This window comes from Notamacropus eugenii, chromosome 2 (assembly GCF_028372415.1).
Source record: "Notamacropus eugenii isolate mMacEug1 chromosome 2, mMacEug1.pri_v2, whole genome shotgun sequence".
Taxonomy (NCBI): Eukaryota; Metazoa; Chordata; class Mammalia; order Diprotodontia; family Macropodidae; genus Notamacropus; species Notamacropus eugenii.
This window is the reverse complement of record NC_092873.1, coordinates 439,745,750-439,773,338: the sequence shown is the minus strand read 5'-3', so window position 1 is coordinate 439,773,338 and position 27,589 is coordinate 439,745,750. Positions and strand designations below refer to the sequence as shown.

The following is a 27,589-nucleotide window of genomic DNA, read 5'->3' as shown; positions in this document are numbered from 1 at the left end:
AAAATTAAAATATTGCAGGGGCTTAATAACGTTTCATACCTAAAAAAGCTGTCCTGGCTATCTGAAATATATTACAGTTCTGATGCTTTCCTTACCAATAAGCAGGGACTTACTTCCCCTGACCCTTTGATCATGCGATGTAAGGTTCTAGAACAGGCAGGAAAACCTTCAAGATTGTCTCTCATCAATCTTCTCAACCCTGATCAGGTTGAGTTTGTAGGGACAAAGACAGACAGCTTTGAAAGAAAGGACAATTTCGTTGTGTGAGCCTGGGGAAGTCACTTAATCCACAGTGTGTCAAAAGTAAACAAACTATTTTTTAAAAAGAAGAAAGGAAAATTTATGGCATTGTAAACTAATTAGAGACTAAATTTGTAACTGAAGTGTAATATCTTTCCAAATTATGGTTTGAATACTTTGTCAAATGCTGAAATACCTTGGTGGACTTTTTAAAGAATGGGGTGAGGTTTAGGATTAAGATTACATGAAAAGGGCATTTAATATCTTTATTAAAAAAAGCAACCACATACTTTCCCCTGGAGGTTGATAGATTCATTGTTTTAGTAAAAGGTAATTTTACCCCCTAGAGAATGCTAAGAAAACCTCAAGGCAAAAGGGAAAAAAAGGTTAAGCCTTATTAGGTGAAAATTAAATCCTAGGAGGATATGTTATCATATCATTGTATTTTCTTCAGTGAATGATTGAACAAAATTTAATGGTTAAGTAAATTAGAAGCAAAGTGCCTTAAAAGAAATTGGAATAGCAAGTAAGGAACCAGTGGCCTCAAGGCCCACCCCTGGAATAGACTATGTAACTCAAAATATAAAAGTTTTACAATTAATGAGTATAGTATAAGAAAATTTGTATAGGAGAGATTCAGTGAGATATTAGTCTGGGATATAACTGGAAAATAAGATGAAATGAATAAATAAAGTAGGAAAGGTAAATAAAGTGTCAGATTAGAAGGTTTTGAGGTTTGTAGGGCTTTAATCAGTCAAGCAGAAGAGAAAAGAGAGAAGGTATAAGAAAGTAGAGGTGAAAGGAGAATGGGAAGGAAGTTAAAGAAAGTTAGAATTCATTTGTACTGATAATGTGAATGGAGGGTAACAATGAAGTAAGAGTTTGGATTTACGGAAAGGGATGTTTGAGGAGGTTTTTGATCTCATTGACATGAGAAGCACATAGGAAACTAACACCATTTGGAGAAATGCCTATTGGCAATTTAAGATTGACAGGATTCTATCAAGTTATAACATTTATCAAATGGAAATTACTGAAATAAATTTGGAGCATGGAATTATTGGGGGCATAGGATACTAAAATTCTCCCTTTGAAGGAACATTTCCCCTAGCTAAGTAAACTAAGTCAGGTTACAGATAAAATATTGTTTGCAAAATCCTGTACTTATAAAACTGCAAGGCTACATTTAAAAGAAGTCATAATGGGTTAACTGAAAGGAAGAGATTTACATGTCACTAAAATAATCCCAGGCAACTAGGTGGTACCGTCCTTAGAGCACTAGGAGGATGTGTTCCAATTTTTACAGGAGGGAGATACAGGCACTCCAGTGTTTACAATTTCCATATTTTAGGAGAGCATCATAAGCTCCAAATGAGGGAGATGAGAATGTCAGACCACCACCACAAATCTTTGAAAGTAAACTAAGCGAAAGTAGCAGGTCCTTGGGAAAATTGAGATTTTGAATGATACTTTTTATAATTGTAAGTCCAGATTTGATTTGACTGAGTTTGTCCTCAAACTAAATTAGAATGTGGTCTCATTTAAAGTGAGGTATGGGCTCCTAGGATAAGCTAGGTGGTGCAATGCATAGAGCACCAGTGCAGGAGTCAGCAAGACCTGAGTTTAAATCTCACCTCAGACCCTTGACACTCACCAGCTATGTGACCTTGGGTAAGTCACTTAACCCCAACTGCCTCATCCTGGGTCATCTCCAGTCATCCTGATGAATATCTGGTCACTGGATTCAGATGGCTCTGGAGGAGAAGTGAGGCTGATGACCTGCACAGCCCTCCCTCACTCAACACAAAATGAAGTGCAAGTCATGTCATCCTTTCTCTGATGGCATGGTCTTCTTCGGCAACAAAGGACGAACACACACACACACATAATATTTTACCCCCTATAGATGGATCAGACCTTAATGCAAAATATACTTGATATCTGACATTAAGGTGATATGCTTGGAAACTGTATGAATAGCCCTAGAGTCAAGAGGACCTGAGTTCAAATGAGGCCTCAGATACTTGATACTTAACTCAATGTGTGTGACCCTGGGTAAATCACGTAACCCTATTGCCTTGCCAAAAAAAAAAATGGAAAGAAGAAAAGAAACTGTATGAATAAGAATTTAAAATGTAATTGCTTCAGAATTACCCTCTACTGGTTTTTGAACGCAATTAATTTCGAATGCCATGTTGATAGATGGATGAAGTGATTTTCTATGATTCAAAAATACATTCAACTGAATTGATGTAATTTGACTGGAAATTAATTTTGTTTGTGTTTTAAACTCTATAATATTGTTTATGTTATTGTGAAACTTCTAATTTTTCTTGTATTGTGATTTTTGGAAATCATAGTGTAAGATAAGCTGTGATTTTGAAAAATCACATCCAGAGAATGATAAAATTGTATCGCTAAAAATTAACTTCTCTTTTAATCTGGATGCTACTAGATTAGAAAGTGTGGTCACATCATTGCAAAACTATTGAGAATTTAACTGGGTGTATTTTATTTAAAACAGATAATTATTTACAAATGTACTTGGGGAAGAATACTATAGACTTTGCAAGTTCTCTTATCTGTGAAGTTCTTTGGGGACAGTTCCTTGGGGCCTTCTACTTGGGCAAAGTTATGCACATTATCAACCTTGGTGACAACATGTGAAATTCTAAGGCAATAAAATGGTTTAATAAGAAACCAGGATCTCTCACAGTAAGAGTAACGGGTTGTGCAAGTTTGTCTTATAAGAAAGGAATTTTATCTAATAGATTGGCTTATTAAAATTATAGAATTGTACCTGGAACAGTATGTATTAAAGTTACACCTTTAAGCCAATTTAGTCTCAATAGGTCCCAGATTTAAAGGTTTTATTTTGGATTTAGGGGTTAACCTGCTACGCCTTAAGACATGGACACCTGTCAGCATGAAAGCTAACAGTGACTCAGATATTCCTGACTTTAGACCTGGTACTCTATCCATTGTGCCACCTACCTGCCCAGAATTATTTTAGTGATGGGTGTCAACCATTTACCAAAGGTTTGGTCCAAAGAAACAAACAGAATCCATTTCCCCTTAAACAGTTTGTCCTAAGAACAAACTGAATGGGGTCCCCCCTCTTAGCCAAAGTTTGTCCAAAGAACAAACTGAATGGGATCCCCCTTCTTAGCCAAAATTTGTCCAAAGAACAAGCAGAATGGGGTCCCCCTTACCACAGTCTTAAGAACAAACAGAATGGGGTTCACCTTACTAAAAGTTTGACCAAGGAACAAATAGAGTCAGACTGTATGTGTGCTATAATGTGCCTATTTCCTCTCATTAAGCCAGAGAATCGTGCATGCATGGAGTCAGAAAATAATTCTGAACTCAGAGGTTGAGTACAAGCTGATGTAGGTCCTTCATATACTTAGAGCAATCCCAACTCAGGATGGCTGTGTCAACCAAAATTATAGTCACCATAGATGTTAACCATAATACGAGAAAGGAATTTATTAATAGGATAGGTTCCAAATACAGTAAGATAAGAGAATGTTAAGGTGTTGATTGAAATGTCTGTTTTTTTTATCATTAATATGATGATAAATATATGTATGTATATATGTGTACATAAAATAGCATAGCGTAACATGTGTCCATAAAATACCAAGATAAGAAAAGTCCCATTATTCAAGGTTGTATCCAATTCAAGGTGACTTGCCCTGGATAGTCAGCTTTATGTGGCCTTGTAGTTGCTGACACAGGAAGGGGCATTTTGGGTTCACTCAGAAAGCAAAGCAAAGCAAAACATGTCTGTTATGCCAGAGCACTTGAGGCATTATGGTAGGTTAAACTCAGAATGGGCCAAAAAATGTGTTTCTCCTGATTGGCCAATCCAAGTCTGAGGCCTTTTTCAGGTGATGGAAGGACTCAGAAAGTTTCACACAGGTACATCTCCCACTGTGACTTCTTTTCAAAGTAGCTTTGTAGTTTTATAAGTGTAGGATTTTGCAAACGCTTTTTCATCTATAACCTGACAATTTACTTATAAAGTCTGTTTAACTAGATTTGTTTCCATAGGGGATATGAGATTAAAATTTTGTTCTAATTTACTTTGACCAATCTTAATTGAAGAAAGCATTAGAAATTGAAAATGTTTTACTAAGCCTGTGTGACCTTTATGACCCAAACCATAGATTGTTATATGTTAAAAAAAATATTTCTATGCCTCTCTGAGGTATTTTTATATAAAGACTTGTCAGAAACTCCAATTTTGGTTTTTGAATGCTGAACTTGTGCTTAAGCATAATGAAACCTAGGTTTTTACACCTATAATTTCTGTGTTTTGGTGGGTTTATTTCTGCAGCAGTAACCTGTCACCTGAACTCAAAGTGGACATGTTTCTTCCATCATAAAAGGTGTTTTCTTCTCTTTTTCTGGACTGTCTTTCACTTCTCTTATAGTTGTACTCCCAATCGACTGTTCTCTCTGGTTTCTTTGGTGAGGCTTCTTCCCATTGCAGATTCCAGTTTTTCTAGACTGTTCAGTATTTTTGCCTATGCCAGCCATAAATCCTACTCTCATAATTCCCATTTCTCTTCTAAGCCACTCAGGAAGCGTGTTGTTCCCTCTTCACATTCCTGAGGATCCTCTGTCTTATCCAGTGTTGGATTGTTTCCCTTTGTTTTGAAGGATTTATGGAGGCCTGAGCCCTTTCACTAGATCTGGGTATTTCTTTTTGCAATTCATGTTTTCTCTCTTGATTTATGGGTGATCAAGGTCTTTGGGAATCTTGTCCCCTTTATTGTCTCCTCTGACTCACTTTCTGAGTCTCTGACTTTAAGCCTCTGGAGGGTGGTTACTGTATTTTGTGTGTGTGTCCCCAGTTTGGTCTCAGCTCCAGGGGACTTTTGGATGGGCAGACCTGGGCCCATGCGGGTGCTGAGGGCGACAGGACACCCCCGCCTCCCCCCCGCCCCCACTGTGGCCAGGCCCGGCGTCCAGCCCTCAGCTCTCTGGGCCCAAAGGCAGGGGCTTGCGGGGGAGGGTTTCTGTGGGGGGAGCCGAGGCCGGAGGCGGGGGAGGGGGGCCAGGGCACTCGTCTGCCCACGCCCTCCGTCCGGCCCTGGCCCTGCAGCAGACAGAATGCGGCCCGGCCCATGACCCCTGGCTGGCCCCCTCGAGCTTCCATAGTCCGGAGCCCCCCAAGGCCACCTGCTGTCGTCCCCCTGTACCGACCCGGACTCCCGCAGCCTGGGCAGCCTGGCGTGGGCACCTGCGAGGAGAGGGAGGAGACGCCCCCGAGGTGGGGGAGGGGTGCGGCCGGGGGGCGGGGCTGGGCTTTGAGGCACCCTCCCGTCGGATGCTGAACCCCGAGACACGCACAAGTTCTGTCTGCGGCCTGGGAAGGCCCAGCGGGGAAACTTGGGGCCTCCATCTTGTTGGCCATGTGACCCTGACGCTTTCCTTGCCCCCTCTAATTGTTACCTGTTTATCCCGTCCGGGGCGTGTGTGTGCCCGCGTGTGTGCCCCCGTGTGTGCCCAGGTGTGCGTGTGCCCGCGTGTGGGCCCAGGTGTGTGTGTGCCCAGGTGTGTGTGTGTGTGCCCCCGTGTGGGCCCAGGTGTGTGTGCCCAGGTGTGTGTGTGCCCCCGTGTGTGCCCAGGTGTGTGCCCAGGTGTGTGTGTGCCCCCGTGTGGGCCCAGGTGTGTGTGTGCCCAGGTGTGTGTGTGCCCCCGTGTGCGCCCAGGTGTGTGTGTGCCCGCGTGTGCGTCCAGGCGTGTGTGTGCTCGCGTGTGTCTCATGAGGTGCGGGCCTGTCGAGGGCAGGGGCAGATTTGCCTCCCTCTGTATCCCCAGCCCCGGGACTAGGCCTGGCCCAGCGTGAGGTGAGGTAAGGGTGATCAACACTGATGCGGGGCGACTCTGGGGGCTCCTGGGATTCTCCCCACAGCCTCCAGAGTCTACACTGCTGCCACTGCTACTACTACTGCTACCACCACCTCTACTATGCTACTGCTACCACCACCTCTACTATGCTACTGCTACCACCACCTCTACTATGCTACTGCTACCACCACCTCTACTATGCTACTGCTACCACCACCTCTACTATGCTACTGCTACCACCACCTCTACTATGCTACTGCTACCACCACCTCTACTGCAGGTGGGGCTGTAACTAGTGCTGCCGCTACTACTGCTAACTCCTGTTACTACTAGCACCACCTCTACTATACTACTGCTACCACCACCTCTACTATGCTACTGCTACCACCACCTCTACTATGCTACTGCTACCACCACCTCTACTATGCTACTGCTACCACCACCTCTACTATGCTACTGCTACCACCACCTCTACTGCGGGTGGTGCTGTAACTAGTGCTGCCATTACTACTACTAACTACTGTTACCACTACCAGTACTACTATTGCTTTTATTACTACGACTGCCCTACCACTACTACTCTTACAGCTACCACTGCTACCACTACTACGCCAAGTACTGTTACTATTACTACCGTCGGTACTGTTACCACCACTACTACTTTTACTACCACAGCTACCACTGCCAGTACAACTATTATTACTACTGCTACTACCAGCCCCAGCATCACCACTTTTCCTATTTATGTAGCACCTAATATGTGCCAGGCACTGTTATAAGTGTTTTACAGAAGTAAACCCTACAAGGTAACAGTAATGATAATTAACATTTACATTGCATGTCCATGTGTCAGGCACCATAAGTATTTTACAAATATTATCTCATTTGATATTTACAATAACCTTGCAGAGTAACAATAATAATATTACTACTACTTCCACCACCACCACCACCACCACCACTACTAGCCAACATTTATTTACAGTGCTTACTGTGTGTCAGGCGCTGTGCCAAGTGCTTTACAATTACGATCTCATTTGATCCTCGTGACTGACCCTGTTACCTGTAAGGTAATAATGTTAATACTCCCACCAGTAATGACGGCCAACATTTGTATAGTGCTTACTACATGTGAGGCACTGTGCTAAGTGCTTGACCCTCACAACTACCCGAAGAGGGAGGTACTATTACTATCCTCACTTTATAGAGGAAGAAACAGAGGCAGACAGGTTAAACTGACTTGTCCAGTTCCACAATAAGTCTCTGAGGCAAGATTGGAACTCAGGTCTTCCTGAGGGGCCTGGAGGCCTGGTGCTGTACCCACTGAGACACCTAAATGACATCTAATAAATGTTTATTGACTGAGATATAACCTACCTAAACGAAAACTCGTGTGTGTGTGTGTGTGTGTGTGTGTGTGTGTGTGTGTGTGTGTGTGTGTGTGTGTGTGTGTGTGTGTGATGGTGTGAGGTCCTTGATGATTTTTAAGAGGGTAAGGAGTGTAAAAGGGTTAAGGAGTATGAAGTGTGAGAACCACTGTACTCATTAGGGATAATAACAGCAACGGGAATACATAGCTAATATTTATAGGTGCTCTAAGGTTTGTGAAGCATTTTAAATCAATTATCTCATTTGATCTCCACAACAACCTCATGAGGTAGGTGCTGTTATTATCCCCACTTTACAACTAAGGAAACTGAAGCTGGGAGCAGTTAAATCACTCCCCTCAGGTCACACAGGCAGTACTAAGCTGAGGTAAGTTGTGAACTCAGAGCTCCTTGACTCTAAATCCTAGCAGTTATTCAATCCTCAAGAGGCATATTCTGTAGGGATGAAGCTTTGGGAGAGGGACCCATATTATGTCTGTGTGTGACGGTGCTTCCATTTCTTTAGCTTACCTAAGTCTACTCATTGTTCCTTTTTCCAGGGTTCCTCCCAACAGAAAATGAAGCATTCAATTTCATTTTAGGATTTCTGAAGTCTAAGAAACAGGTACAAATGTCTTTCTGGAATATTCTGAGAGTGGAATGTGGGTGGGGCGGTGGTGGTTGGAGGGATTTATTCACATACCCTCCCTTCTCCTTTTCGGGGGTGGAGTGGGCTCTCCTTCTGCTTTGCCTCACTGAATATCCTACCTCTCATACCTACCTCTCTCATTGCTCTGTGAACATCATTCCTCTGGGTTGATTCTTGGGGATTAGGCAATTGCTGGGTGCTCTTTTTCTCCCTCCCCTCACCCCACTAAAATGTCCCATAGTTGGTGCAGTGGAGAGAGTGTTGGATTTGAAATCAGAGGACCCAGGTTTGTGTGACCCCCATTAGACTGAGCTCCCTGAGGGCAAGGATTGTCTTTTGACTTTCTTTGTATCCCTAGCACTTAGGATACAGTGCCTGGGACACAGTAGGCACCTAATAAGTGCTGAGTACAGACTGACTGATCTATTTGGGCAAGCCACTTCCCCTCAAGGTCCCTTCCAACTCTAAATCTGTGATCCCTACCTAGCCTCACTTAGACACAAGTCCCACAGGTCACCTCGTGTTCTCTCTGTGGTTGAAGGAAGACTGGTTCTGTGATGGACTTTGATGAGGGAACAAGTGAACACTGTGTTGGAGAAAACTAAGAAGAGATGTGAAGGGAAGGCATGGACCAGATCCACTTTGTCCTCATTCCACCCGAGATGCCTTTTGGCCGAGTCTGGGAGAGATCCATTATGAAATAAGTTGAATGATGGAGAAATGAGGGGAAAGGGATGACAACGTATGGGCAGGAAGAAGGCTCTCTATGTGTGTCCTTCTAGGATGAGGCCACGAAGATGATGTTCTTGAGTTCTGTGACTATCCTGTGCAGTGCTGTGAAAAGTCAAGATCACTGTAACATGAACTACTACTGCAATAAAGCCATGTTGGCAGAGAGAGTGGAGGTGAGGACGCCATTGGTGGGAGAGAGCTGGGGAATCATACATCTCTTCAGAAAGTCAGTCACCAACGGTCTGGGAACAGTGGGAGCCATACACGGACCAGAGGTGGGAATGTAGAGGGTGGAATGAATCTTGGAGGGGAGTTCTTGCCTGTCTATTCCTCGTGGGCCTTTCAGATGCTGATCCTTGAAGAGCCTGTTGACATGATGATCAGCTCTCTGAGACAACAAGCCATGTTCTGCATCATGGAAATGAGGTGCCTGCCCTCCCTGACTTGCTCCCTTGATCAGAGGAGACCCTCTTGTTAATCTGGGATGGAGGATGTGTCTTTGCTACTTCAGAACTTTGCTTCCCTCTGCTTTCCACAGATGTCTAGCTGCAAATATCACCACTAGTGGTCTGGGGGTGAGGTGGAGGGGCTCACTTAGGCAGAGGTGTGCTGATTGACAACCAGCTCTCCGGTTAAAAATAATATGCATAACATACTTTTAAGTTTAATATTGATTATTAATATTTCTCCATCACTTTCTCAAATTTAGACAATCAACAAAACAATAAATTGGGTCCTAATTTGTAACATTTGTTGGCTTCTAAGATGTAAGTACTCACGATGAACATTTAATAGCCTGAGTCTTCACCTCTAGAGTCATTCTCTAGCACACCCCTGTTTGAGTGTGAACTCCTCAAAACAGGCTAGAAGTGTCCTTGGAAGTCCAGGCTTCTGAGCCTTGACCTTGACCTTGACCAGGACACCTAGCACCATTCACTTTTCTCCACAAGTCCCTAAACAAGTACTCAAATGAATACACCCACTCTGGTCTTATTTCAGTTGAGGGTCCAAGATATTCTTTACTTACCTTTTCTTACTCCATTGCTTCCTCCTATCCCAGCAACGTGAAACCAAAGTTCCAGCCCTTACAGAGAATGGAGTTGATACAGTCAGGTATCTTCAGCTTTTTTTCCTTACCCCCCAACATGGAGACTGACACCAACAGGGAGATCATTAGTCTGTACAGCCAGGTAATCTCTACAGCTGCTCCTACTTCCCCTGCCACCTTGTTTCCTCTTGGACTTCAGTGCCCTAAGTAAAGGGGAGGGCAGGCTTTCATTCTGGCCATCCCTCAACCTTATTATCTGCTCTATTAGACTGTTCGGGCCTTGGATGAAATGTTGCAAGGACTAATGACTGAAACTGAGAACCCCAGCATGCTGGTGCTCATTGAAATAGTGGAGGTGGGTAGTGCTTGCCAAGGAGGTGATTTGTGGGAAGAAATAGAAAAAGGTAGAGGATAGGTGGTTGGTAGAATGAAAATGGCATTGAATTTGGAGCCAGAGGACCTGCCCTTAACTCCTGCCTCCATTATTTACTGCCTACGTAACCTTGGGCATTTCACCTCTCTAGACCTCCATTTCCTCATTTGTAAAATGAGGGAGTTGGATTATGAAACCACTGAAGTCCCTTCCATCTGTAAATGGTATGAAGCTGTGTATCTAGCTTTCAGGATAAGACTGAGAATGCTTTGGGTCTCATGTTATTATTATATATATACCAAATACATATACATACATATATATATTATATATATATATATATAATATATATATATATATACCAAAGGTTTATTCTGAGGCTTCCTGGCAGTATAGAGATGGTCCTTGGTAGTTTTTAAAAATTTTCTAGGTCAAGAGTTTTATTTTTATTTTAAAAAATTTATTTTTATTTATTTCATTAAGCATTTCCTAATTGCACATAAAACATTTTTAGCAATCATTTTTCAAAATTTTGAATTCTAAATTCTCTCCCTTCCTCCTGCCCCACCTGCCTCTTTTTGAAGGCAAACAATTTGATATAGATAATACATGTGAAGTCATGCAAAACGTATTTTTGTATTAGTCCTGGTGCAAAAGAAAACACAGACAAAAAAATTAAACAAGAAAAATGAAGAAAATTTAAAAAAATATGCTTCAATCTGCATTCAGAGTTCATTAGTTCTCAGTCTGGAGATAGATAGTGTTTGCCCTCATGGGTCCTTTGGAATTGTCTTTGAGCATTGTCTTGAACAGAATAGCTAAGTCTTTCATGTCTGATCATCATGACAATATTGCTGCTGTGTACAATTTTCTCCTTGTTCTGCTCACTTCACTTTGCATCAGTTCACAAAGTCTTCTCAGGTTTTTCTGAAAGCAGCCTGCTCATCATTTCTTTAGCACAATGGTATTCTGTTACAATCATATACCACAGCTTGTTTCCTAATTAATGGGATTACCTTCAATTTCCAATTCTTTGCCACCATAGGAAGAATTGCTGTAAATATTTTTGTGTAATTTCCCATTTCTTTGATTCTTTGAGATCTCTTTGAGATCTGGTAGTGGTATTGCTGCATCAAAGGGTATGTATGGTTTTATAGTTTTTTGGGGGATTAGTTCCAAAATGTTTTCCAGAATGGTTAGATTAGTTCACAACTCCAACAATAATATATCAGTGTCCCAATTTTTCTACATCCCCTCCAACATTTGTCATTTTCCTTTTTTGTCATATTAACCAATCTGATAGGTATGTGGTGGTACCTCAGAGTTGTTTTAATTTGCATTTCTCTAATCAGTAGTGCTTTAGAGCATTTTTTTATGTGACTATTGAGAACTTTGATTTCTTCTTCTGAAAACTGCCTGTTCATATTCTTTGACCACTTACCAATTGAGGAATGGCTCTTATTTTTATAAATTTGGCTCAGTCACCTATATATTTGAGAAATGAGGCCTTTATTAGAGAAATTTGATGAAATCCTCCCCCCAAGTTTCTTGTTTTCTTTCTAATTTTGCCTACATTAGTTTTGTTTATGCAAAAACTTTTTAATTTCAAGTAATTGAAGTACTCTATTTACTTCCCATGTGAGATCTCTATCTCTTGTTTGGTCATAAACTCTTACCTTATCTATAGACTGACAAGTACATTTTTCCATGCTCCACTAATTTATTTATATCATCCTTTCTGTCTAAATCATGTATCCATTTTAAGCTTATCTTGGTTTAGAGAGTGAGAGACTGATCTATGCTGAGTTTCTACCAAACTGCTTTCTTGTTTTCCCATCAATTTTCGTCAAATATTTTTATCCCCAAAGCTTGGATCTGTGAGTATGCCAAACACTAGATTGCTAGCTAGGCTCATTTACTACTGTGCATTGTGCACCTAGTCTGTCCCACTGATCCACTACTCTGTTTCTCAGCCAGCTCCAGAACAAAATCTGGAATTGCTAAGCTTCTTTACTTCATATTTTAAAAAATTGATTCCTTTGATATTCTTGATCTTTTGTTTGTTGGGATGAATTTTGTTATTTTTTCTAGCTCTTTAAAATAATTATCTGATAGTTTTATTGGTATGGCACTGAATAAGTAAATTAACTTAGGTAGAGTTGTCATTTTTATATATTGACACTCTCTACCCATGAGCAATTAATATTTCTTTAGTTGTTTAGCTCTGTCTTTATTCATGTGAAAGGTGTTTTGTAATTGTGTTCATATAGTCTCTGGGTGATCTTCAGTTTTTGAAGGTTGTTCAAATAGAACAAAACCTTTATTGATTTCTTCTAAATTAAAAATGTTTCATACATAACCCTGGTGAAAGAATCTGTCTGCTATCTAAGAATGAGCCTAGCTAAGTAGGGAGAGATTTGTCTCAGGCAGGTTGAAAACTAGGTGAGGAATTCTTTGGCCTTGGCAACCTGTTAAACAAAGAGGTACAAATGACCCTCAGTCCTAGGAGGCCCCCTCCCACTTCCACAGTGATAGTGGTGGAATGGTGGGAAAGGGGGCCATGGTTACTGAGGACGATGCAGATTTAAGGATGCCTATAAACACTAATTCAACAAATTGGGATTTTAAAGGCAAGATCTTTATCCAAATAACCAACATGTTGACATGTTATGGGAGCAGCTGAACCACATCAGTCTGTATATGCTCAGCATAAATGAAACTAGAAGCCAAGTCTAAGTGGTACAGGTTTTCCTGGAGAGGCAAATAAAGGAGTTGATGGAGTTGACTTCCTCTTACACTTAAGAACAGGAAAAAACATTGTCTAAAGGTCTACCAGGAAGATAATTACAGCTTAAGGGCCAACATCTTGTAAAGGATGAGGAAGCAAAGGAGTTCTATGAAGAATTTAAAAATCAAACCAATGTATCCCTTGGGTCTTAGTGACTTCAGTGCAATAACAGGCATAGGACAGAATGAGAAAATTATGTTGGAAAATATAGTTTAAGAAGTGAGAGAAGCCCGTAGCCTCAAAGGCCTGCTCAGAAGCCTTGTGCTTTCTGTCATGAATTCTTCCATGGTGAGGAGTCTTCACAGACTCTGGACATGGGGACTACTGAATAACAGCAAACAATTAAATGGGTGACATCTCAGACAGGAGAACTGATTTAGACAAGGGAATAATTTCTGAATCATTCACTCAAAAAGCATTTATTGCTATGGGTGTTGCACTTTAACCATTGACTAGTTAGAGCAAAGGTCAAAATCAGTACTACTTAAAATATCTCCAATCTAATTTATTTAAAAAAATAAAACAGCTTTTGGTACTGAAAAAACTTTGATTTTCACTATTTGGGGTTGAAGTTTATCTGATAGGAAGTTTTCATTCTGACATGGAGGTCCAAAGGGCCCCAAAGCTGCTGTTAGCTAACTCTTCATCTTATGAAGAAACATAAAAGCCAAGCCAGATACCCAGCAAGATAACACTGGAAGATTGGACTGTGTGGAAAGGACTAATAAGACTAGAAAGGGGGTTGGAGCCAGATTATATAGGACTTAAAATGCCAAATAGAAGAGTTTGTATTTAATCCTAGAGGTAATTGAGATCTATTAGAGTTTACTGAGTGGGCAAATGACAAGGTCAGACCTATGCTTTAGAAATGTTATTTTGTCAGCTATGTGGAGAATTGATTAGGGAGGGGTGAGACTTGATTTGGGGAGACCAATTAGGAAACTATGAGAACAGTCTGGGAGAGAGAGGTCACAAGGGTCTGAAGTATGGTGGTGGTAGTGTGAGTGGAGAGAATGGGATGGATATTGGGGTTTTGTGAGGCCCAGGTGAGATAATGGATATAAAATACGTTACAAAACCTAAAACATCATATACATGTCTGTGGTTGTTGCTAACTTATAATCATCAGGAGTCCAGTCTGGTGATGAACTGGAACCTGAACCTTCTACTGCACTGTTCCTGACCTTAAGTTATGTTTGTAGCACAATACAGGGGTGTGCTGATAAATGTCTAACTACCAGGCTCTAAAAAAAAAAAAGAAAAAAAAAAAGATAAATGCACATTTGTAAATTGATTATACACTATTAGCATTTGCTTAAATCTAGACAATCAACAAGACAATAAATCAAGCCCTGATTTGTAGTCATCGCTGATTTCCAAGTTGTAAATGCTCACACTTAAATTTTAACAATTGACTGTCAAAAACCAGTTAGAGCTGGTTCCAGCATACTCCTGGATGAATTGAAGTGGATCTTGTGGACATAGAGTAGATGGGACTTCAAAACTGACTGGATATAGAGGATGATAAAGACTGAGAAGTTGATGATAATAAGGTCTTAAGAAGTATCAACTCTGAAGTTAAGAACCTAGGAGACTGCAAGAATTTTGAGACCCTCTACCTGTAAGATGTCTCTGCAGTTATACAAACCAACCACCATAATAACAACATAACAGAAATACTAGAAAGAAGGATCACAATAGGGAAAGAAGTTGGTAGTAAATAGAGCTCTGAAAGGAAAAAATTCCTCATAGGGAGAAAATTAACTGCCCAGATTATGGCTGGAATAGATGAGTACCAGTGGAATCTATGAATTATTGAGGGGATGATAGGGCCAAGTGAGAGTTTTTTTAAGGGACTCCTGGGCATGTTTTTAGGTACTGGGGAATGAATCAATTGATAAGGAGAAATTGGAGATTGTAGACATAAAGAGAGGGGATGGTTTGGAGGGGAAGCTGCCAGAGGAGTGGAGAGGGAATGGGATAAAGGGCACGAGTAGAGGAGTTGGGTATTGACCAATAGCTATTCTAGAGGACTGTGATGAAGCTTTCTATCTATATCCTGATAAAGTCCTGAAGGACTCCACATACAGAATGAGACACCTTTTTGGACATATCTAATGTGAATATTTGTTTTTCTTGATTGTGTATTTGTAACAAGGGTTTTTTCTTTTTCTTTTGTTTTTAAATGGAGGTGGGAGTGGTAGGAGAGAGAAAGTAATTTTTGTTAAGTAAAAGAAACAAAATTACATTTAAAAATAATTTTTTAAAAAGTGGAGATGAGGACTTTGGTGAAAAGAAAGGCCACTTCTCCATCAGAGAGTGGAATAAAGAAGAAGAGAAGGGTGATGATATCAACAGATTTTGAGATGTGAATAGAGGAGAAGAGAGAATGCATGACAAATGGCCTTTAATTTCTTAAATGGATTAAGAATGCCTAATGCTCAAACTATGACATGTAACTGGATGATAGTCTGTTGTGTTCATCCATGAGTGTGTATATATATATATATATATATATACACATATACATACACATGTATGTCTGTACGTATGTACACATATATATCTGTATGTATATACTCATACATATACAGGACAGTAGCTACAAATGAATACTGAACTAAGCCCAGAACTGAATGGGAGGAAGAGAGAGAACTAGATTGCATTTAGGAAATTTCTTAGCATTTTCAATAATCCCAAGCTGTTCCTTGATACAAAAAATTCCCTCTTTTAACACTAATATTTTTCTGGTGATACTGTAAGACTGAAAATCATGGAGTATCTGCCACAAGTACACTGTAGCATATTACCAATAGAGACATGCATTCTAGAAGTAGTGTTTGGAATATCATCCAGGGACATTTATGATCAGACCAGTAGGTTGGCTAGACAAGTGTGATGAAAGTAAGGGATAACAGATGACTAGTGTTAGTGATACACTGGTACCTACCTAATGTCAAAAGACTTAGGAGTTCAGTGATTTGAGATATTACCCATAGCTTGAAGCTATGGGCAATTTTTACATGGGACACTCCTTGGTGAAGATTGATTACTTTGTGCTCTGTGCTGAGGTGTGGAGTTGGAGAGAGCCTGATTTTTTGGCTTCTAGGTTTAAGAGAGGAGATGCATAGTTACAGACACTTTTCAGATCCCTAAAGGGGGGAAACGTCTATGGGTCTCCCCTCTTCCTAGGATCTCATCAGTGTTGCTCCTCACATAAGCTTGGGGCACCAACTAACTGATCTCTGCCAAAAGGAGAATCCCATGTGATGGGCTGTGAATCATGGGTTATAGATATAGCACCCATAGAGGATTTATGTGAGGACAGGGACATGAACAGCACAAGACGAGAAGGCATGGATGAGCTGTGACGTACACCACTGAGAAGAGTAATCACATGGATGTGATGGTGAATTCCATGAAGTACTGAAGTTATAATACCGTATATTCATATAGCATTTTTAAGTCCTTTGAAAAGAACTCAAATATAAAGAGACATTCTTCTTAGATAGTGCTTATATATAAAAATGAATGTTGTTCTTGAAGAAACTTCTCCAGCTACATCAGAGTAGCCTGGGGGTCTTTGGTGTTTGTGAGCTTGTACACTCGAGTCCACTATAATTTAGAGACATAGGCTTTAAATCTGGAGAGGAACCTTTGGTGTTATCTAGTCCACCCTTCATTTTTCAGTTGAGGTGAGTGACTTGCCCAGTGTCACAAAGGTAGTAAGTGGCAGCGCCATGGCATCTTAGAACTTATGTGTGGTGATCCCAAGTACAGCATTATTTCTAAGGCAAGATTACACCACACAGCCTCTGTAGGGTTTTAAACCCAGGGACCAAGGGAGAATGATGGAAACCTTGACTGGGATGGGAATGTTGCGGGGAGGGATGTTGGAAATTGCTTAGACAACTTGAAAAATCCAGCAAGTGGAGACTTTGAGGAGGTGGGGTTTGGGGCATTGACATAAACTAAGTGGAATGACTGATTACTGTAATCCTGGCAGTTTAAGGGGTTCACGGTTCAGGCCCTCTACTCTGCTCACCTTTGTCTTTGGAAGATACCATGATCTTAAAAAAAATGCGGGCTACTCCACAGGCTGTTGAGCAAATTCTCTCAGTGGAATGGTAGTGGTGACTAAGAAAGTAATAGATGAAAAATATTTTAAAAATCCTTCCACTGAACCCTGGTCTAGTAATCTAGAGACAATTCTCATCCCTAGCTTGGCCTATAGGGAAGGGCTATTGTTTCTTCAAGCAGGTGGTGATTCCCATGTATCCTCAATTCTCTTTCTAGATCATCATGCCCTGGATCTTGTCTGATAAGATCTTTGAGAAAATCCGGGCTTTGAGCACTCTTTCCCGACAATTACGATTCATTAGCCGCTTTCCCGTACTAAGAGTGAGTGTCCCAGGGATTCTGGTTCTTGGCATTATCTTCTTCCATGCCCTGTACATGGAACTGGGATGGACCCTTAGCCATATGCCCCACTTGAGCTTCCTAGGACATAGATAGAGGAGCCAAGAGGGTGGGTGTCCATAAATCCTATAAAATCCTTGCACTGCTCCTTTCTTTGCTCTCCTCTGTGGTGAGCTCTGATTTTCTGGATACATCTATGACTGGGAATAGGGGGAGGATTGGCCCAATATTTCAAAGTTCTGCCACTGGCTCAAAGAACCTCCATTTCAGCCTTTTCTGTGTTCCAATTTCCCCATTGAGAAGTTGGAGAGAATTCCCTTGATTCTATAAAGGTGGGGTGAACATAGGGTTATTTAAAAAAACTTGGCTCATGGTGATCAAAGGCCTTGGAATTTTAACTCCTGAGAGATGAGGAAGAAAGAAGCAAATGACCATGGGTGGAGAGGAGCTAATTCCAGGGTTTGGAGACATAAATGGTTCCCGATCTTTTACAAAGCACCTGGAAAAATTCAACATTGGCGGGAACTTGATGGGCGTCTTGGGCCTCTTCTGTATGAGCAGTCACTATGAAGTCAGCACACGGGCCTCGGAAGCACTCCATTACTGCTTCAAATTCTTTGTGAACCAGAGGCGTAAGTGTTGAAGAAAAAAATGTTAGTATTATATTTGTGTTTTAGGGACAATTCTGCCAAAAATAATTTTTATTGATTTTGTAATGTTCAAAATCCAAGGACTTGTATTTTAGAGAGAGAGAAATGTTTAATATGATACACTTTTACCCCTCTCCTGTGCCCTCAGATGCCTCTCTCCCCAAGATAGCTTAAAGTAACCATTTATAACAATTTTGAACAAGAAAAATGTCATAAAATTATAAAATACAGTTTTGAGTTAACATCCTACTTCATCTAATGGAAAATAGTCATTTAATCTTTTGGGAACACCCCTGGAAAACCATCCTCCTAAAAACTATTTATTCCTTTTTGACCACTGCCCATAAAGACTTGTTCTCTGCTGGTCACAGGTAACTTGAAGTAATCAAAAGGATAGCCTCTGATCAATACCTTAACTCCTTCAGGAAATAGGGAAAGAGCACCTGCCCTCTTGGTCAGAGGGTCAGCACCCTCATCCTTTCATTGGAAGGGAAAATGCAAAATTGGACATGGGATATTTCTTCTTCTAAATTTAATTACTACCCTTAATCCATTTTTCTGAGACTTTTCATTCTTAACCCTGTACACACTCTCCTAAAGGGAAAAGTCTGGAAAGGAGTTTAGACTGGATAAAACCTTATTCCTTGATGTTTTAAGTTGAACTGGAAAGGAAGGTTTAAGAATCTGCTTCCACAGTATCACAGATCAGGGTGACTACCTGTGGTCATAGGCACCCTATAAACCAAAATCCCGGAGTCATATTCCCAAAGACTACTTTATAAATTAAAAGCAGAGTAAACTGAAAGATATTTAAGACATTGCTGACCTCATCACTCACATTTTACAGATCAGTTTAGATGGATTGTCCAACATGAGATGGCTAGCTAGTTAGGGGCAGAGCCAGGAGTAGAACTCAGGTTTCTTGACTCACAGGCTAAAGTATTTTGATATTGTTATTATTGTTATTCTATTAATAGTCTATATCATGTGCCCCCACCCCCTTAATCTGGGGTCTTCAGTTAGCTATTCCAGGTTCTGCTTTGGAGTCAGAATCTTTTCCAAGCCTACTCTCCCAAGCCCCCACTGATGACACATTCAGATCATAACAAAGTTATTTTAATGAAATAGAAATAGAAATTACATAACCACAGAGCATTTGCATCTTTCCATAAACCTTAAATTCATTCTCCATCAAATATATTATTATCCATGCATGAGAAGCACATGAGCATTTACATATGGGCATACACATACAGAGAACATGCCTTACCAGAAAATGCAAAAAGAAGACAAATCATGACTCTTCTACTGCCAAGCTGCCAGTGGCTTCTACTGATATTCCTTCTCTTCTTTGTTTTCCCCCTGTGAGGCATTGCTCCTCGTTCTAATTGGTAGTCAGCCCTGGTCATTTTGTAAAGGCCACCTATGTACTGGTAAACCATATGCTTACTGTAGCTGTAGTTCTTTTAAGCTAGTTCCACCCTCTATTGAGAGATAGTAGAGTTCAGGGGGTGGGTGTAGTGAATAAAGCTCTTTCCTGTGGGTTAAGAGGCAACATAGCTCTTTCAGACTTCCCCATCAACAGACTTTGAGCCTCAGCTATAGTCCTCAGCTTAGGTGCTACCTTCACATTCACCTGAAATTCAGATCTCCTTCTAGAGTAGAGGAGTCTTAACATAAGATGAATTTCTGGGTGTTACAGGACAGCTTGGTGGCACAGTGGATAGAATGCCAAGTCTGAAGCCAGGAAGATTCATCTTCCCATGTTCGATCTGGCCTCAGATATTGCCTCGCCATGTGACTCTGGGCAAGTCACTTAACCCTGTTTCCCTCAGTTTCCTCATCTGTGAAAAGAGCTGGAGAAGGAAATGACAAACCACTCCACACCACTGCTAAGAAAATCCCAAATGGGGTCACAAAGAGGTGAACAGGACTGAAAAGCAACTGAACTTCAACTGAAATTTATCATTTCCTTCAATTATAAATGTAGGCAAAAAGTGTTCTGAGAAGGGATCCATGGGCTTCACCAAAAATGTCTGTGATACAAAAAATGGTTAAGAAACCTTGATATAGAGATCCTGTAATTGCAAAGCTTTTCCTCTTAAAAACTTTACAAATATCCTCAACTAGCGTTTTTGTCCAGTAGCTCTGATGTTTTCTTCAGCTTTTTGTCTAATAATTATGATGTTTTCTGCAGTTTTTTTGCATAACCTTCTCAGCAAGGCTTCTCAGTCCATGGTTATGAAGCATGCTGATTTTTAGCCAGGTTGAACCAAAAGGTACAGAGGCCTCAGCTGAAATCAGGTCTGACCTTTTATTACTTCTTACAATTCATTCTGTTAAGTGATTCTCTTCTAAACTTTTTGACTGACTGCTCTTCTACTATCTCCCCAGAGTCTCTTAATTTAACTCTTGTCTAACTTGAAATCAGAAACCAATTTTATTTTTATAAGTTTTATTCAGCCTCCTGGTTGAAGGTTAATCGGCCCAGAGCTATACTTCTTCAAACAGAAAAGTGATTGAGAGACACTGTGTTAATTGTTTGTTTTATGAAAACAGCAATTATTGTACTCTTTAAAAAGTGAAAAATTCCAGGCAGCTTTTAGGCTGTTGATTTCTGCGTCACTTCCCCAGCATCACATCAGAGCACTTTCTCTCCTTTCTCCATCTTTTCCTCCCTCCTTCCCCTCCCCTCCCTTTCACTCCCCTCGCCTCCCCTCTTTTCTTCTCTTCTGCTTCTTTCTTTGTCTCTCTTTCTCCTCCCCACTTCTTTACAGTTATTACAGCATAATCATTTTATAACTCCCATTACTATAGCATTTTAAGGCTGACAGAATACTTTGATTATACCAGTCCTATGAGGTAGGCAGTGCAAGTGTTGTCTCCATTTTACAAATGAGAAACAGTTTCAGAATGGTTCAGTGACTCACTGGCATCAGAGTCGGGACTGAAAGTTGTTTATTTTACAGCCTCGAATTTTCATTTAATGGAGAAGTGCTCAGAAAGGCTCTCTTTTGCTCATTTCTGCAGATTGTCCTTAAGCCACCACTTAAACTAAAGTGGGACAAGAGACCATCCCATTACTTCTGAGAAGGTTCTGTAGCTACCCCACTACCTCTTTTTGGATCTTGCATAAAAGGTCTATGGAAGAACCTTTTCACTTCCTCAATTTAGTGTGCATCTGATGTGTCCAGGGTACTGTGCTGGGTACACAAAGCTTGGCTGAGACCAAATCTCTGCCTACTGGAGCTTAAGATCTAGCAGGGAAATATGGTACATGTGCATAGATAACAAAAAATGCAAAATAACAGAATCCATACATTATAGAACAGAAGAAAATGCAGGAAGCTTGTAGCCTATGGTGGAACAAGAGGTGGAGACATTTTGAACTGGTCTTTAAAATTGGGGTAGAAATTAAAGAAGAGGGAGATGGTAAAAATGGATCTGTGCTAGCACTGTAGCATTGAAAATAGAGAGGACATGTGGGAGAAATACGGTAGAGATATAAGATCAAGAGGACTTGGTTACTAACTGGATATGAGGGAGGAAAGAGTTGACGTCATGGTTTTGAATCTAGGAGGGATGAATAATGGTGTTACAGTGTGTGTTCACCCTTCGTTGCCGAAGAAGACCATGCCATCAGAGAAGTGATGACATGACTTGCACTTGACTTTGTTTTGAGTGAGGGAGGGCTGTGCAGGTCACCAACCTCACTTCTCCTCCAGAGCCATCTGAATCCAGTGACCAGATATTCATCAGGATGACTGGAGATGACCCAGGATGAGTCAGTTGGGGCTAAGTGACTTGCCCAAGGTCACAGAGCTAGTGAGTGTCAAGTGTCTGAGGTGAGATTTGAACTTAGGTCCTCCTGACTCCTGCACTGATGTCCTATCCACTGTACCACTTAGCTGCCCCTGGTGTTACAGATAGAAACAGGGAATCCTGAAAGAGAATGTTGAAGGGCAAAACTCAAGTCAGTGTTAGACATCCACAGTTTGGAGGTGCTAGTAGGGATACCCAGTAATGGTGTTCTATAAATAGCTGGAGATGAGTTCTGAAAGTCAGATGATACGTGGAGCGGCTAGGTGGTGCACTGGGTAGAGAGCTGAACCTGAAGTCCGGAATGCTAAACCAGAGTTCATATCCATCCTCAGAAACTTACTAACTGCGTGTGACTTTGGGTAAGCCACTTAACTGGAATCTGCCTCAGTTTTATCATCTGTAAAACGAGAATTATAATTGCACTTACCCACCTCACAGGGCTGTCAAAGAGATAAACTGAGACAGTATTTATAAAGTGCTCAAACTTTAAAGCACTGTGTAAATGCTGGATATTTATTATCATGTGAGTCTGAAGGTCAAGACTGGGATAGATATAATAGGAATATTTTTATGGTGATTTAAAATTGAGAAAGCACTTGACAGATATCTCTTTTAACCTTGTAACAACCCTGGGAGGTAGGTACTATTATTATGTTCATTTAACAGATGAAGAAACTGAGGCAGACAGAAAGTAAGTGACTTGTCCAGGATCCAGGTGTATGCAGGAGCCAGTTCAGTCTCTAGTTCAGCTTCAGTTCCCAGATGAGGAAACTGAAGATTGGGAAGAGGACTAGGATACAGAGAAAGAGACAGAGTCAGAGATGAGGAGGGAGTTCATTCCAGACATCAGGGACAGCCTGTAAAAAGGCATGGAGAAAGGCGATGGGGAGTCATGGAGGAGGACCAGAAAGAAGGCCAGTTTGACTGGACTGTGAACTGCGTGAAGGTAAGGGATGTATGATAAGGCTCGAAAGGGAGTTGGAAGCCAGGCTGTGAAGTAACAGGCTCATCATCTTCCAGTTAGTCCTGAAACTGAGATGGTTAATTTCTGAGCAGGATGCTGATGTCATACACTGTACCCCAGGTTTCATAGATTCCTAGGGGGAAGTCAGTAGTAATCAGCCCACCCCCACCCATTCCATCCTTCTCACCTACTACATCTCAGGATCTGGAGGAAATATATCCCAAGAAAAAGACTTAGAATCATCCCTGCCTTTTGGAAAATGCCAGGACGAATACCAAATGAACACAAGTATTAATTAGAAAACCGAAATGTAAAAATAGTTACTAGGTGCAATATTTATGCGAGGCAGTATGTTATAGCAGAAAGAGCACCAGTCTTGGTAAAGACTCAAAAATTCACAGCCAGGCTCTGACTCCTGCTTATTGTGTGACTATAGTCAAATAGTCCTTTACCCTCTCTGACCTATTCTTTCCTCCTCTGTAAAATGAACGAGTGAATGAAATAGTAAAGGAATGAATAAAAAAACCCATTTATTAACTTGCTGTGTGCCAGCAACTATGTAAAACACTGATTATGCAGATGGAAAAGATAAGAGAATCCCTGCACTCCAAGGAGGTTCCATTCCAGTAGGGGAAGATGATAGATGGAGTGGTGGCCAAGGTGGAGTGTTTTAGTCCCTAGGATGGTGAGTGGAATCATAGTGCGTTGGATGGATGTGCTTTCCCTGGAATGGTGGTATCCATTTCCTGTTCTCAGAGGGGCAGGTGGAAGCTGGGGATGGTATAAGCACATGTCAGGATCATAACTAGAAGGCAGAGTGGTGGGCCTGGGGTCAGCTAAATATAGGGAACTCTTTCCAGTCATGGTCTCTGAACCCCATGATTTGGAACTGGGGGACTGGTTTGGAGGTAGAGTGTGGCAGGATCATGGAAGGAAGATGGTTGGAAAGAAGAGGGTATTTACACCACCTCATGGAAGTGTTGTAGGGAAAGTACTTTGTAACCGTTGAAATGCCATAGAAATGAGAGCTATTAGTATGATGTGTCATTAATTGTACCATCTGGTATGGGTGGTTACCCTCTGAGGGCTTTCTGACCTGCCAGTTTACCTGAGGAACATCTCACCCCTACCCCCGACTTGTCTTCTGTCCCTTTCTTTGAGAACTTCCTTTCCTGGCATTCACTTTCATATTGTCTGCCCCATTTGAATGTAAGCTTCTTGAGATCAGAGCCTATCTTGCTTTTATATTTGTATTCTCAGCACTTTACCCTAATGCTTGGCACACAGTAAGATCTGTAATCAGCAAGTAGTGCTGCCTGGCAAGGGCACCTCGTTTTGGGGGCATGGAGACTTTCCAGACCATACCTTTATCTTCCCACTGTGCAGAATCACTCTCTATTCACTGCCTTTGATCCACTGGGCGTGCTGGAAGAGAAAACAAGGGGGAGGACAACATTTCTCACACATCCCCATTCCTCTCTCATCCCCACCCCCTAGACACAGCAGGCTCCTCATGATTGCCTGAAGGAAGACAAGTCCTGCATCCAATTTAAATTATGTTTTGGGGGAAGTTCATCTAATGTTACTAGTAATAAAAACAATAGATTTCACTACCATAGCCCAGAACCCCAAACTAGGATTGAAAATCCTAACTTTCTTAGGCAGGAGGATGAGTTCTTTGTCTTTTTCTCTGCACCAATGCCAGTCATTCACCACCCCTGCACCTGTTCTATTGCTAGGCTTCTGTTCACAAATTAAGACATGATACGCATAGCAGTTATGGTTGGTCATGATTTTATACCAAGGGTACAATAGCTTTTAAATTACTACAAAACCCAGAAATTACCAACAGCTCAAAGAAAGAACAAATCATGGAGAAATACCTGTTAGTTGCAGGTAGAGGAGGGAAGGATAATTGAACCTTCACTGTCCCTTTGCTGATCTCAGATATAGTCTATTCTAGCCATACCATGACTCAGTGGGTTTAAAGAGGCAGATTAGAAGTAGGGAGAGTTCTCAATCAATTAATCAATAAAGGCCTTTTATTAAGTGCCTACTATGTGCCAGGCACTATACAAAGTGCTAGGGATAAAAAGAGACAAAAAACTGTCCCTAGCCTTAGGGATCTTATGATCTAAATCTTATTGCATCTTTACCCCAATCTCAGACTCTATGAAAAGTGCTTGCTGGACAATCTCTATCTCTTCAATCAAAAGCCAGAGTGCACCAGCATGCTGTCCCAATACCTTCCACTTCAACTTTGCTACACTAGCATCTTATCCCAACAGCCTCCCACCGGAGCCTGATTGTTTATTCTTGCAATCACAATCCAAGAAGTTCAATTCCTAAGGAACTTAAGGAAATTGGACCCCTATTCTCCCTGTCCCAAAGGCATGTGGGTTGCACATTCGTCTGTGCATGGTCCATACTTCCTCAGGGTTGGAAGAGTAGCAGCTTCTAATAAACTGACCACTGGCAACGCTGATCAGTTTATAGAACCATAAGATCATTGATTTAGAGCTGCAAGCTGTGGTGTGTCGGAGCTGGCTCAAACCAGCTTACAAGCCAATTGTTAAATTTTCAGTATGAGCATTTATACCTTGGATAGCAAGCTACAAAGCAGGACTTGGTTTATTTTCTTTTATTGATTATCTGGACTTAAGAAAATAATGGAGAAATTAATAATAATGAATTAAATTTGAAAGTATATCATGTATGTATGTGTATATTGCCTTCTCTGCCTCACTGTCATTTTACAGATGAAGAAATTAAGAAGGCAGAGGTGTGCTACATTGTTTCTTATAGTCTTTTCCTAGTGCCCTGGTTTCACAGGAACTTGCCCACCCTGTTGGGCAGAAGGTGTCCAACCTTGATGTCTCTCTCTGAAGTTGGGAAAAAAGTGGGAGTAGGGAAGGAGGTGGGAGGGGAGACCTGCTTTTCTGTCTCCCTGCAATGGAGGAAGGCTATACTCCTTAATGGTGGCTTTGTGTATCCTAGAATCGGTTCTGAAGAGTGAGGAAGAGCGGCGCAGACTCCTAAAAAACTTACAGAAGGTTTTCCAAGCAGATTGGACCACCAGCCTGCATTATATGGTTCTGGTAACCCTGGCTCTCTCCACACAGCCTGGATTTGGGATGCTATTTGGTGGGGGATGGGGGAGAGGTTAGAATGGATTATGAACCATAACTTGATCTCAGGTCCCATCTCGAAAGCATAAAGCTGCATGATCAACTGGGAGGCTTACTCCTGAGGTGGTTCTTGGGTTGGGGTTTTAGCCATGGAAGGAATTCTTTAATAGGAGATATAATTAACTCTTCCATCTCTATCCATAGATAGCATTCTGTTTTATTTCAGTCATAGCATATCTTTAGTCTCGTTTATGCCTGCATTAAATAATTTTTTCTTTAAACTCCTAATATGCATATTCAAAGCCCTGTGCTGGATTCTGTCAGGGTTACAGAGATAGATAGGACTTGATTTCTCCCTTTAAAGACCAGCTAATATCTTAGCAACAGCATTGGAGTAGGAAACAGGAGAGTCATTTTTGATAGCTTTGATTTGACTCCTCTTCTGACTCACAGCTTGCTTGGTGGCCTGCAGAACTGGGGGAGCTAGGAGATGGTAGAAGTTCTTCCCCTTTGGAGCTAAAATTTCTAATTGGTGCCTCTTTAAGAGAAGTGACTGCACCTTCTAGCTCAATCCTTTAGAGACTAATATTTTTCCTCAGGCTGGTTTCCTGCTGAGTCTAAATAGAGGTGATGCTGTTTGTCATTTTGTAAAGGATGCGGGCCAGTGATGAATGGAGAGGAGAGGCACAAAGGAGGGTGCCAAGCCACTTTCCCCCTTCTTTTGTGGCTCCTTAATTTGTATTAAAATGGTAACATTTCTCCCAAACATCAGATCCTCCTGTTCAAATGGTCCCTAATCTGAAAATGCATACTAAAATGGAAATAGAAATCCCTTTTGAATCATTTTCTATTTTGAATAATCTGTCTGTTTAACCTGGAGAACAGTCTATTATACTTTGAATTTGGGCCTTGCATTTGTTGCTGCCTGAACCTTTGTCTTCTGTAGAACCAAAGTTACATAAGGATCAATCAGTTGTTGTTTCCACCTGGGCCTTTTCCCTTATGGAAAGAGTGGGGGGAGGAGGGGACCTTATTGGAGGGAACATCTGACGGTGCTCTTCCTTTAGTTCTTCAAGACGTTTCTGAACCCTGATGAGAGGACAGCTATTTTTACGTTGTGTGTGAAGGCCATGACCACAGGTAGCAAGTATAGCACGTGGGCGCCTGTGGAGATGTTGGAGATGATAATAAATGAGCCTCTTCCTGAACTCAGCAAGGTAGGGAAATTAAGAGGCTTTTTGGTCTGGGGTGTCCCTAAGGCAGCTTCTTAGCCTTAGGATCAATGAACTTGGTTTAAAAAAATTTTTTTTGATGCACTAGTAAGGAAGGTTGAGGCTGGCAGATCACTTGGAATTAAGAGTTCTAAGCTGCAATGGGGCTAATGATGATCACGTATACACAGGAAATCTAGAAGAAATTACGGTAGCCTCCTCTCTCCCCCCCCTCCCAAACACACACACACAGGAGATCATCAGGCTCTCTCTAAAGAAGGGTTAAACTGGCCCAGTGTGGAAACTGAGCGAATCACAGTGGACCTATGGGGTGGG

At 41.3% G+C, this 27,589-nt stretch overlaps 1 protein-coding gene across 2 annotated transcripts in view; it reads left to right on the top strand.

The window, feature by feature from the left end:
* The first annotated feature begins 5,294 nt into the window (after positions 1 to 5,294).
* The window catches only part of LOC140529528 (maestro heat-like repeat-containing protein family member 7), a 44,619-nt gene continuing 22,324 nt past the window's right edge, over positions 5,295 to 27,589 (top strand). Inside the window, exons 1-10 of one of the 2 annotated variants that reach the window (XM_072648250.1) lie at positions 5,295 to 5,521; positions 8,030 to 8,094; positions 8,901 to 9,023; positions 9,197 to 9,276; positions 9,911 to 10,040; positions 10,167 to 10,253; positions 17,356 to 17,460; positions 17,975 to 18,110; positions 25,912 to 26,012; positions 27,110 to 27,259. In XM_072648250.1, the coding sequence (XP_072504351.1) occupies positions 8,916 to 9,023; positions 9,197 to 9,276; positions 9,911 to 10,040; positions 10,167 to 10,253; positions 17,356 to 17,460; positions 17,975 to 18,110; positions 25,912 to 26,012; positions 27,110 to 27,259 (897 nt within the window). In that variant the 5' untranslated portion in view covers positions 5,295 to 5,521; positions 8,030 to 8,094; positions 8,901 to 8,915. The remainder of the gene's footprint in view (positions 5,522 to 8,029; positions 8,095 to 8,900; positions 9,024 to 9,196; positions 9,277 to 9,910; positions 10,041 to 10,166; positions 10,254 to 17,355; positions 17,461 to 17,974; positions 18,111 to 25,911; positions 26,013 to 27,109; positions 27,260 to 27,589) is intronic. The other variant, XM_072648249.1, reaches the window with a different exon arrangement.